Source organism: Punica granatum, chromosome 5 (genome assembly GCF_007655135.1).
Source record: "Punica granatum isolate Tunisia-2019 chromosome 5, ASM765513v2, whole genome shotgun sequence".
NCBI lineage: Eukaryota > Viridiplantae > Streptophyta > Magnoliopsida > Myrtales > Lythraceae > Punica > Punica granatum.
In genome coordinates, this window is record NC_045131.1 from 25,104,742 (window position 1) to 25,116,303 (window position 11,562).

The following is an 11,562-nucleotide window of genomic DNA, read 5'->3' on the forward strand; positions in this document are numbered from 1 at the left end:
AGAATTGCCCTCTTTTTTGAGAATGAGTTCATTTAGGAAGGAGGCATGGGATAAGAAATAACCTTAGATGATGAGTCATCAGATCAACAAACCGGTCAAACATTTGAGTCCATGCACGTTGATATACCAGTTAAACAACCTATTCAGACTTAGAATGTCACAGAACCTCGAAGGTCTCGTAGGCTAATTCGTCCTCCCACAAGATACCTTAATCTCCATGAGAATGTACAAGAGTTATTCACCATGGAGATAGTGACCACATATATGATCCTTCCATTTATAAGGATGTTATATTTGATATAGATTCCTTAAAATGGCTAGAAGCCATGAAGTCCGAAATGAACTCCATGAGCACGAACCAAGTTTAGGATCTAGTTGACCCACCTGAAGGTATTGTACTTATTGGGAGCAAATAGGTCTTCAAGAGAAAGATTAGTCCTGATGGAAAGGTAAAAACTTATAAGGCTAGACTAGTGGCGAAGGGATATCGCCAGAGGTAAGAAATCGACTATGATGAGACTTTCTCGCCAGTACCAATGCTTAAGTCCATCAAGGTTTTACTAGCCATTGTTGCGAACTACGGTTATGAGGTTTGCCAGATGGATGTGAGGACCGCCTTCCTTAATGGATACTTTGAGGAAGACATTTTCATGGACCGACCCAAGGATTTTGAATCCGAGGATAAGTCAAAGGTGTGCAAGCTTAAGTGATCAATTTGTGGTCTTAAGCAAGCTTCAAGGAGTTGGAATCATCGTTATGATGAATCCATAAAGTCCTTTGGATTCATCAAAACCGAGGATGAGCCATGTGTATATAAGAAGGCTAGCGTGAGCATGGTCATCTTTCTTGTACAATACGTGGATGACACTTTGCTGATGGGCAATGATATCGGCATGCTTACTTTTGTAAAGGTATGATTATCTAAGACTTTCTCCTTGAAAGATTTAGGAGAAGCGACCTATAGATAGACCGAAGAGATTGATATGTCTATCCCAAAGCTAGTATCTAGGAAAGGTGTTAAAGAGATTCAACATGCTTGACTCTAGAAGAGGATTGCTCCTTGCGGGACAAGGTATCCACCTCTCCAAAGCGATGTCACTTATGACTTGATGAGAGGGAGAATATGGCATGGGTGTCTTATGCTTCGTCTATAGGTAGCTTGATGTATGCTATGTTGTGTACTATGCCAGATATTACGTATGTTATTAGTATGACTAGCAGATATCAATCCAATCCGAGGCCTAATCACTTGACAACTGTCAAGAATATCCTTAAGTACTTGAGAAGAACTAAGGATATGGTTATGGTATATGGAGGAGGTGAATCCTGGTTAAACGAATTTACCGATTCTGATTTTTAATCAGATGTAGATGATAGAAAGTCTATATCCGGATACATATTCACTTGTTATGGCGGTGCAGTTAACTGTAAGAGTTCCAAAAAGGAGACGACTATAGACTCTACTGCAGATGATGAATATATCGTTGTATCTGATGCCGCGAAGGAGGCAGTTTGGATTCGCAAGTTTGTGACGGAACTTGGTGTCGTTCCTTCCATATCGTCACCAGTAGCTCTCTACTGTGACAATACTAGAGCTATCGCTTAGGTGAAGGAACCAAAGTCACACTAGAAATCCAAACACATCGAGAGAGGGTATCACATTATATGAGAGCTAGTCGGGAAAGGCGATGTAGCCATGCAGAAGATAGCTTTAGCGGACAATGTTGTCGATCCACTCACGAAGGCTATGACGCAACAGTTGTTAGTCAAACATCTTGTGAAGATGGATCTTAATTAGATATTGAACTGACTAACTCTAGTGCAAGTTGAAGATTGTTAATTATATGCCATACCACCTATATTTATAATTGGATAATTCCCATTTATGGCTATAAAATTTATTCTATTATTCATGAATTGTTTATGTTTATTAGGAAAATCCCTTGAGATGCTTGGCAAATGTTTCATTCTCAAAGAGTTGAAAATATGAGTGACGGAGTCGTCTAATTCAAGTTCTTTAAATTGTTCACAATCATTGGAATCTAGGCTGGACACTATAATTCCGACTAGACCATTATCTTTGTTTGTATCCATTATTAGTATATAAATACTAATGAAAATAGAGTAGTGAGTCTCATGCTATTTACTATTAGATATGGAAACAAATATGTAGATGCTTATAGAGATAAGCGAATCGAATGTGCTGTATAGATAATATTCACATGATGTTTTACTGTTGTCAATGAATATTATCTAGACCATATTAGTGCATATAGTCTTTAGACTTGAGATGACCTGGTTATGGAAGTAGGTGACCTATTAAGATAGGATTCACTGACCTGAGTAAACAATGAAAGATCCTACGAATTTGGGTTCTCTTTCTTGATCACGAAATCCTTGGCAAAGGTGATTGGACTTAAATAGAAATTTCTAATTTAAGTCCTAATAATCTATGAATGGAAGTTCAGAAATTCCATATGGTCAGTTATAGAATTTGACATTGATCATGCCCCTTACTGGATCGGGATCTATAATAAAGGGACTTGAGTGTATATCATATATGGTCACAGGTTCATCAGAATGTTCAAAATGCACATTCGTCTCTATTTGAATCATAATATATTGCTTGGTGTCACTCATGATCTTTGGAAACCAAGGGCTTTTTGGAAATTAAACTTTTGGTTACGGAAAAGAGTTTCCAGTAATGTCAAATTATTTTGACATTATAATCTTATTGTTATTTAATGATAAACGTAGTTAGTCACATACAGTAGGATGTGTTGGAACCAAGGATGAATTGAGTCTAATTAAAGTAGTTAATTAGGAATCAATTCTCGGATTAGACTTGAAATATAATTGCAGGGTTGCTAGCACATCCCAAAGTCAAATTCGATATCGAGATGAATCCTTATAAGAAAATACAAGAGTTTCCTTATTTGAAAAGTTTTCATAATTAGAAAGTCTAAATGTGAAACTTACGTTGAGAACATAATAATCTTTTTCTCTTGAAGGTTTGGTTATAAGATGACTTATGTGTACAACGGTATTATATTAGCAATAAATTAATTAATTGTGAATTAATTAATTTGTTGCAAATTAATCCTTAGAGTCATTTCTGTAAAACATATCAATATATGTTTTATGTGATTAATGCCAAGCATTAATCCTTTCTACACAAAAACTGAAAAGAGAGAAAGAGACAGGGGGCACACGACCTAGTCAAATTAATCCACTGCCATTATCTTGGCTTGCCGATTAGAGACCGTGTTGGTTTTTCTTTTGGCTGCCAAAAAAAGGACTTTCGAGACCACTTGATATATCCTTCTCTTTCCGTGGTGTCTTCTGTTCAAGGGTGGGCAACCTTTTCAACGGGATAAACGGTCCGAGAGGATTCTTGGAGACGAATAAGTTCGTGTGGAGAGGCCGCAGGAGTGGTTGGCTATAATCATCTACGATGATTCAATCTCGAAAGGTAAAACTCGATAATCCTTGTAGAAAATAATCACAGGCCGCATTGTTTAATATGAATGAGAGGAGATGCCACGCTCGGAATATGATTTCGGGTTACGATCCAACATTTATGAGATGACAAATTTTAATCATCGTTTTACAATTTCGCTTCATTTAATTCGATTTTTCCTTCACTGCAATCTAAAAAGTCTCGATTAAAATCGGCCAAAATGGATCAGAATAAACCTAAAATTCACTTTTCATCCATAGAAACCATCGTAGAGGCAACTTAATGATAAGCGCATATAAAAGAGAAAATCTTTCCAAAATTTATAACACCGCAAATATGAAGCAGAAGAGATCCCACTTCTTTAGATCCCGCCAACGTAATCAACCCCAGCACCAGCGCATAAATAATCGAAGGGCCACTCATAAAAGAATATGAGAATATTAATCACAATACAGAAATCTCATGTTTGCCGTAGCGAGATGAAGCCGAGAAGAGAAGTTCGAGATTCTGCAGTCTCTACTCTCCAGAGGAGTATCGAAAGCTGTTTGTTGGAGGAGGCTTTCGCGATTTCTTCGTTTGTATGGGAGGAAGAGGAGGAAGAAGAAGAATCGTTCAGATGATTGAGCTTCAATTTACGAAATTAAAACCCTAGATATAGCTAAGGAAACATACAATTTATAAAAAATCCTGCTGCTCGCCATCGCTGACCTCAAGTTCACCCTCGCTTCGCCTTCTTTTCGTGTTAGAGTTGAAAATAAATAAAATTAATAGAAAATCTTGATTAGAGGTAGATATTATATAGATTAATTGAGCCAAATAAGAATTTTTCGGTATGTACCCTGGTATATAGAAGCACAAATGGCTTGATTAATTCAATTTGAGTTGGATCAGCCCACTGAGGGATAAATCTATCAAAATCTAAAGGATTTTCTCCATTTAAAACAGTCCAACCTTAGACCTTGATTAAAAGAAACAAGCGTCAAATCACTTGAACTAACTAATCTAAAATTTTATAAAAAATATCTTTATCTCTACCCTTTTTTTAATCGCATAATCTTTTTCCTATTACTGCAGATCATATACATAGTGTTTTTGTATTTCCTGTCAAACTTCCTTCTATTGGACCTGGAGCTGATCAAGGTACTGCCGTCAGGCCATAGAAGGTCTCGTAAGACAGCCCGAGTCGGAAGGAAAAATACGAGGTACTTTATTGCTTAGTCTAGCTTTTATATGGCAGTGTTAACAATTTATGGATTGGTTGTAGCCTTAGTGCTTTTATTTGCGAATGTGTAATCCTATAAATATTAAATAATGTATATTTGTTTGTAATTATATAGGAAGATTGAATCAGCATTGGGTCAAAATGGTGCCTGATTCGGAGATGACATGTTGGATCTATTTTAGCACCCAAACCACGGAATAGGCTTTCCATATGAAAATGGTCCGGAATTGAAAAGCCTATTCTGGGCTACCAAACATGCCATTAGTTAAATGTTTGATAATCTCAAACATGTCCATTTTGCTATTATAAGTGAGAAGATTTTGGTCCATTATCATTGTGGCCCATTTAATCTAAAAAACCCAAGCCCAACAACCCGACCAGGACATCGGGCAGGTCTTATCCGGGCCGTGATCCGATAAGGCGTTGGGTCGTCTTCTTCATCTTCGGATAGAATCATCAAAAGCTTCACCGTCCACTCCCCGAAGGAGCAGAGAAGGGAGAAAGCAAAGCTCAACAATGGCGTCGGTTTCGATTCTCTCGTCTTCTTCATCGGTCCTTTTCTCTTCACGGGGCAGCCCTTCCGCCTCGCTCACCTTCCTCACTGGTTCAAGAAGCAGGAACGCCCCTCCGGCCGTGAGCTTACCGGGCCCCGCGTCGGCCCGCTCTGCTCTGCTCCACTGCTCCTTCTGCCCTAGTTCTTCGTCTTCCCTGTCCTTCCCTTCTTCCTTCTCCGGTAAGTTAACTTGCTCCTCGTGCAGAGTTTTCATGTCTCACTGTTGTTGGGTTTGTGGCAGTCACATTGTTGAACACCTGCCATACGATTATCTGCCCAATTTAAGCTAGCAGGGATGGTTGCTTCTTGACAAGCCATTGATGTTTTGTAGTGGGAAATGTGTGGGAGAGAATTGTGGGGCAATTAATTCCTGAGTTTCCTTTGAGCTGAATCCGGTTTTTGGGTCATGTGGACTACTTGTAGACTCCTTTGATGAATGCTGAAGCTTTTTTGCTTCCCTGATGCCGAGGCTCTGATCGGGTCTCAATTTCATGTTGATGTTTGGTTATAACCGGCTCCGGCATCTGTTTCAGATGCGCATTTCTCATCTGTATAAATTTATGCTACTTAAGTTTAGTTTGAAAACTGGCGCCGTGGCATTATGTTCGTCTGCATTGCGCTGCCTACATTGAAGAATGAATGAACATGGAATGGCATTTATACTGGAACATAAAATGTTTGAATTGTCCATTCCTTGTTGTTACATTGAACCAGATTTGCCTTAGCTTATTTATCCACTGGTGACTGGGATGACCGTCTGAATTCTTTCTTGACTATCAAATTTTTCATACAAGTGTGCTGCTTATTTCGCTGTTCGATGGAGAAGTTAGAGCTTGTGAGCTTCGATTAAGAAAACCCTTGTTACGGTTGCCACTAGAAACCAATATTATTAGCTCTCTAAATTGTATCTGCTCTAGTAGGGTAGTTATGAATGGTATTTATCTGTTTCAATCGTTATTTCCAGGTTTGTCATTGGGGTTTGGTTTTAATTTGGGCACTGGGGCAAGACCCGAGAAACGACGTGGCCTAGTGGTGAGGGCAGGGAAGGCGGCCCTTTGTCAAACAAAGAGGAACCGGTCACGCAAGTCTCTGGCTCGGACTCATGGATTCCGAAGAAGAATGAGAACGACCAGTGGAAGAGCTATCCTAAAGCGCAGAAGAACCAAGGGCAGATGGGTCCTCTGCCCCAAGTCCTACCCGAAGAGTGGCAAAGAAGCCTAAGCTTCACTTCATTTTTTGTATGTTTTAGGTATGTAACCTGCTGTTTCTATATATACAGTCATTGACTAGATTTCCGGAAAGATTTGCATGCTGCCTCTTCTGATTAATTCCAAGATGCTACCCCAAAATATCATGTCATTGGTATGACAGACATTCTCTGCCGTTTTACCTACCTGTTTCTGTTCAATTCTCCTGACGAAGATTACTCTTTGTGCTTTTCTTGCGCAGAGCACGTTCTTGTATGCACCATCAATCGTATTTGCTAATTCATAGGATATGTTTGAACTTTCTCTTGCCTTCTTTCATTCTGTTTGCCACCATTTTGCCCTTTACTGGTGAAAATTAAATTCGGAGTTGCTCTCAATGAACATAGAATTTGTTAGTTTAGTACCGGGGCGCCTTTTGGCTGCTACATGGATGGGTGAACATGGATGCAATGATCAACTGAAAAGCCATGTGCGCCGGCAAACTTGTTCAACAAGTGTTTAGTGGCTGCATGTTCTACGATCTGTACTCTGCGCTGCGTATGCCTGCGCGCTCCCAGGGAGAGATGGTATCTTTTTCCCAGCTCATAGAACTGTGGTGATTGGGGTAATACTCGATCACAGGAAGGGCTATGAATCACTGTGGACGGTGTCATGACTATGTGTTCGTTGACTGAGTGTCATGCGCAGCAGTGTGTAGTGGCGGGTGAAGATCAGTCGCTGTGGATGCTATATATTGACCGTGCATGAACAGACTTGTGGGCGTGGTTTCTCGATTGTAGGCCTACCTCTCTGTGTTTGTAAGCGACATAGGCATGTGTGAGCATGCTAGTATGAGCATGGCTGCTCGATCTTGGAGGATTAGCTTGCATGGCCATTGAGTAAAGTAAAGAATGTGCTCTGTTGCTAAAACTTGAGCGTAATATAGCAGTTTGATGAGTGCTACGTGTGAGTTGCAAGCGACACCTTGACCAATAGCATGTTTTGCTAGGCGACTATGATCGGATGGTCGTAGTTGTAACCTCTGTCATGTGGAGAACCGATAGAACAAATGGTCCCTGAACTTGGGCCCCCCTTTATTTAAGTACCTTTACTTAACTGGCAGATTAAGTCATTCATCTTTCTAAATTCATTAGATTCGGTCACTTCTTTGGTAATGTTTACTGCTCAAATCTTGATTAGTCAGGATCCATTGAGTTTTGGGATAGAAAGATGGTGCGCATAGAAAAATTGGAAATTGTTAATTTTGTTAGATTTGCCGCGAATTACTTATCAAATAATACTCTCCTCTTACCAAGGCAAGCCTTGGTTTAACGATTTAAAGTCACTCAATCTCTAGTACTATCCTCTTGCATGGGTTGGAATAGATTTGAAGGCCAATCGAGTGTAATTTCATTAAATGGATGGTAAAAATATTATGGGCAGCGTCTTGAGCTTGTGCTCTAATAAGAAGCGAGACTTGAAATGTCAAAACCGTTTCAACTAAAAAGTATTTTTTTTTTAGTGTGTACCATGTTATCAAGAAGTTTAACGGGCTCTGATTATCATGGTTCGAGCCGGATTGGTCCACTAAAGAGTAAAACTCTCATAATCAAGAATTTGAAAAAGCTATTATCCTTAATGAGCTGACCCGACTCACTAAAAAGTTAACTTGTTAGATGTAAGGTGATGTTTTTATTTATTCACTAATAAAATACTCTTGGAAAACTTTGTTTTCATTTTAGAATAGTTTAGACTGTTTCTAAACCATTACTTTCATGTGGGGCGGAAATTATCGAAAGACAACGTTGTAGTGAGGGGAAGACCTCATTTTTGTCATGTCAGTGGATGCACTAACTAGATTAGGCAAGGATTAAGAAAGATAAAATGAATGGACCTCTCTCCACCGAAAAAAAAAATGGATGGACCTCTATAAATTAAATTGCAGTAATTCTTGAAGTCGGAGAGCCAAGAATGAAAAATGAACCTCAGTTAATTGTATTCCACTCAGACGTTGTCCATATATGGACTGAATACATCAAGAGCAAGAGAGAAAATCCTAAACAGATGTGACCTAATCATGAAACATGTAAAATCTAGCCTAAAGTGCGGATACTATACAAAATTACAAGATACAGAAAATATTCTAGAACACTCGAGATATCTCGAGAAGATACACCGTCTCAACTGTAATAGTAATCAAACTAATAAAGTATTATAGTTGAGTGATAAATATTTTTAACCCCGTTTAAAAAAAAAAGCGAGTTCTAGTTTCGAGAATTAAACTTGCTGTTCATCTTATAACTGCAGTAATCACCATGTATTATATGGAAATCATTTTGTTTGCTAACAACATAGTCAATCGGCATACTTTCGCTTACTATCAATAATTTTTCATTGCTAAGAGCATAAAAATTCAACGGACAAAGCAAATGCCGAAATCTATTGAACATTCAAAAAATATTAAAAATATTTCATAATTTACATACATATTTATTTTTTTTACTAATACTTGATATCCTAAAGTCCAACAGCACCCATTAATTTGAGTTTGAGCGAAATCATTTACATGTTAATGTTCTCCTATTTGTGAATCTTTTTCTACTCACAAACTTCGAGGAAAGAGCATTCACAAACCCCAGGCTTCAATTCAATATTCAGCAAAAGTTTCTATACATAGTCAAACTGAATGAGCTTTTGTTTTGTCCATATGTGTCAACGCCTTGCCGGGCTCATTTGGGAATTCAGCCTCTATTTTATCGGAATTAGGATTAAAGCAGCAGACTCTTCAACTGTCTTTGATGAATTATTAACAAGTTCTTCATAATCGCTCTCCATAAATATATGCCACCCCACGTACAATATTGCATCAATCCCACTTGACGACGCACAGATACAACCTCGAAACAAGAATTTAGAAGGGGATCGAGGGGCAGCAACGGCTATGGCGATGGATGGTAAAATCTGCATGTACTTATTACAGTTCTAGGACTTTGGGCATGTCAAGCCTGGTCCCGGACACTCCACGAAGCATCGATGTTAGAGCGGCACGAGAAGTGGATGGTTCAGTTCGGGCGTGTCTATGCAGATGAGGCAGAGAAGGAGAGGCGGTTCGCAATATTCAAGACCAATGTCGAGTACATAGAGATGTTCAACCGAGATGGAACCAAGACTTACCAGCTGGGGATCAATGGGTTTGCTGACCTAACGAACGAGGAGTTTCGGGCTACTCGGAACGGTTACAAACACATCTTTCATCCAGGGTCGTCCAGGACATCATCATTTAGACATGAGAATACGTCGGTTCCTTCCAGCATGGATTGGAGACAGAAAGGAGCTGTCACACCCATCAAGGACCAAGGCCAATGCGGTACGCAAAACTAATTAAGCTCCACTACTTCCATGACTATTAGTTATGTATCACCTGGAGTAGCTCTTTCTGCAAACCTAATTTAGTAATGATAATGATTTCATCAACTTTGTGAAATAGGATGTTGTTGGGCATTCTCCGCGGTGGCAGCTACCGAGGGGATTCACCAGCTCAGTACCGGGAAACTGATCTCATTGTCCGAGCAAGAGTTGGTGGACTGTGACACTGGAGGAGAGGATCAAGGTTGTGAGGGCGGTCTCATGGACAATGCCTTCAAATTCATCATTCATAACCACGGCCTCACGACGGAAGCTAAATACCCCTATCAGGCAGGACAGCAACTTGTAATGCCGACAAAGCATCCTCACATGTGGCAACGATCACCGGCTATGAGGATGTGCCTGCCAACAGCGAGTCCGCTCTGCTAAAGGCAGTGGCCAATCAGCCAGTTTCAGTTGCCATCGATGCTAGTGGGTCAGACTTCCAACTCTATTCCGGTGGTGTATTCACAGGAGAATGTGGAACCGAGTTGGATCATGGGGTGACCGCAGTTGGGTATGGGACAGACGATGACGGTACCAAGTAACTGGCTAGTAAAGAACTCATGGGGTGCCAGCTGGGGAGAGAAGGGGTATATCAGGATGCGAGAGAGAGATGTCGATGCCGATGAAGGGTTGTGTGGTATTGCCATGCAGTCATCCTATCCGACTGCTTGATTGCCTTGTCGAGGGTGGAACTTGGAAGGCTTATTCCCGCAATATCTCGTCGCGGTTTTCATTACATGTTTCTGTCTTCATCTTCCATTCAGCGGGATGTTTGTTTCGTTTGAGATGTTGTACAAAAGCATGTTACTTTCTGGTGTGAAGATATACAAACTGCAACTCAATTAATGTGGCTTTTCTTCACTTGTTATCATAAATATACTCCGTGTTCCCAATGGCGCATTATATAATTTCCAGAAATAAGTATTGACGTATTGACCAAGCTGAGAGTCAATATTTCCAACGAAATCAATTCAATAATTATCTACTATTTTGAATGAATTCCGTAAGCCAACCAAACGACATATTTAAAAAAGAAATGAATCTAATCAGAAATCAATCAATAAAAAATGATGGGTTGCGATTTTGCTTTTTGAGCATAGATGACGTTTTTTTTCTCTTGTACTCTCTATCTTTTATGTAGTTATATTATATATTAGTTGGTCGATTCATAGTCCTATGAAATAAAACGAAATTTAGTATTAAATGTAATTAAAGTAAATCTTAGAAAATATAAAAATGTACAATTTAAATGAGTTTATTTAATCTCTGAATTTAATTTTTGAGTCAATTTTGTGAATTCTTAGTGATTAAAATTTATGGGCCATTAAAACACATTTAAAAATAGTTTCATCATAAAAATAGTCAATTAAAATTGTTCAAATAATTAACATGCTATCATCTATTTATAAGTTCTTTTCACGTAAATACACGACATTAATTGATGAAAATCCTTTCCTTGAGCGAAAAGTTAACTAAAAAAATTAGTAAATAATTAAAATAGACCATATTTTACAAAATAGGTTTTTGACCTAAAAAAGCACATAATATACAGAAATTGCTAATGTAGTACGCACTTTAAAATTAGCTAAAAAAAAGTACAAAGTTTCATAACTTTCCCTAATCTACCTTGTCGTTAGCTTTAATCCATCCTCCTCGGTGAAGTGCTGACGTGGCCATTAAATTTGCTTAGCTGGCCATTAAATGCCACGTGTAACCATCCCATTGTCGG

At 39.0% G+C, this 11,562-nt stretch overlaps 2 protein-coding genes across 3 annotated transcripts; both read left to right on the forward strand.

Moving 5' to 3' along the window:
* Positions 1–5,121: 5,121 nt before the first annotated feature.
* On the forward strand, positions 5,122–6,843 carry LOC116209582 (50S ribosomal protein L34, chloroplastic-like). 2 transcript variants are annotated; one of them, XM_031543262.1, is made up of 3 exons: positions 5,122–5,415; positions 6,200–6,484; positions 6,685–6,843. In XM_031543262.1, exons 1-2 carry the CDS (start codon positions 5,199–5,201, stop codon positions 6,454–6,456), a joined length of 474 nt encoding a protein of 157 aa, XP_031399122.1. In that variant the 5' UTR covers positions 5,122–5,198; the 3' UTR covers positions 6,457–6,484; positions 6,685–6,843. The 2 variants fall into 2 exon arrangements, with proteins under 2 accessions (XP_031399122.1, XP_031399121.1); XM_031543261.1 differs by lacking the exon at positions 6,685–6,843 and having other exon boundaries at positions 6,200–6,631.
* Positions 6,844–9,388: 2,545 nt separating this feature from the next.
* Positions 9,389–10,609, forward strand: LOC116209581 (senescence-specific cysteine protease SAG39-like). Its single transcript, XM_031543260.1, is given in 4 exon segments — positions 9,389–9,789; positions 9,910–10,128; positions 10,131–10,372; positions 10,374–10,609. Coding segments are annotated over 4 exon segments (927 nt in total). The 5' UTR covers positions 9,389–9,455; the 3' UTR covers positions 10,506–10,609.
* The last annotated feature ends 953 nt before the right edge of the window (positions 10,610–11,562 follow it).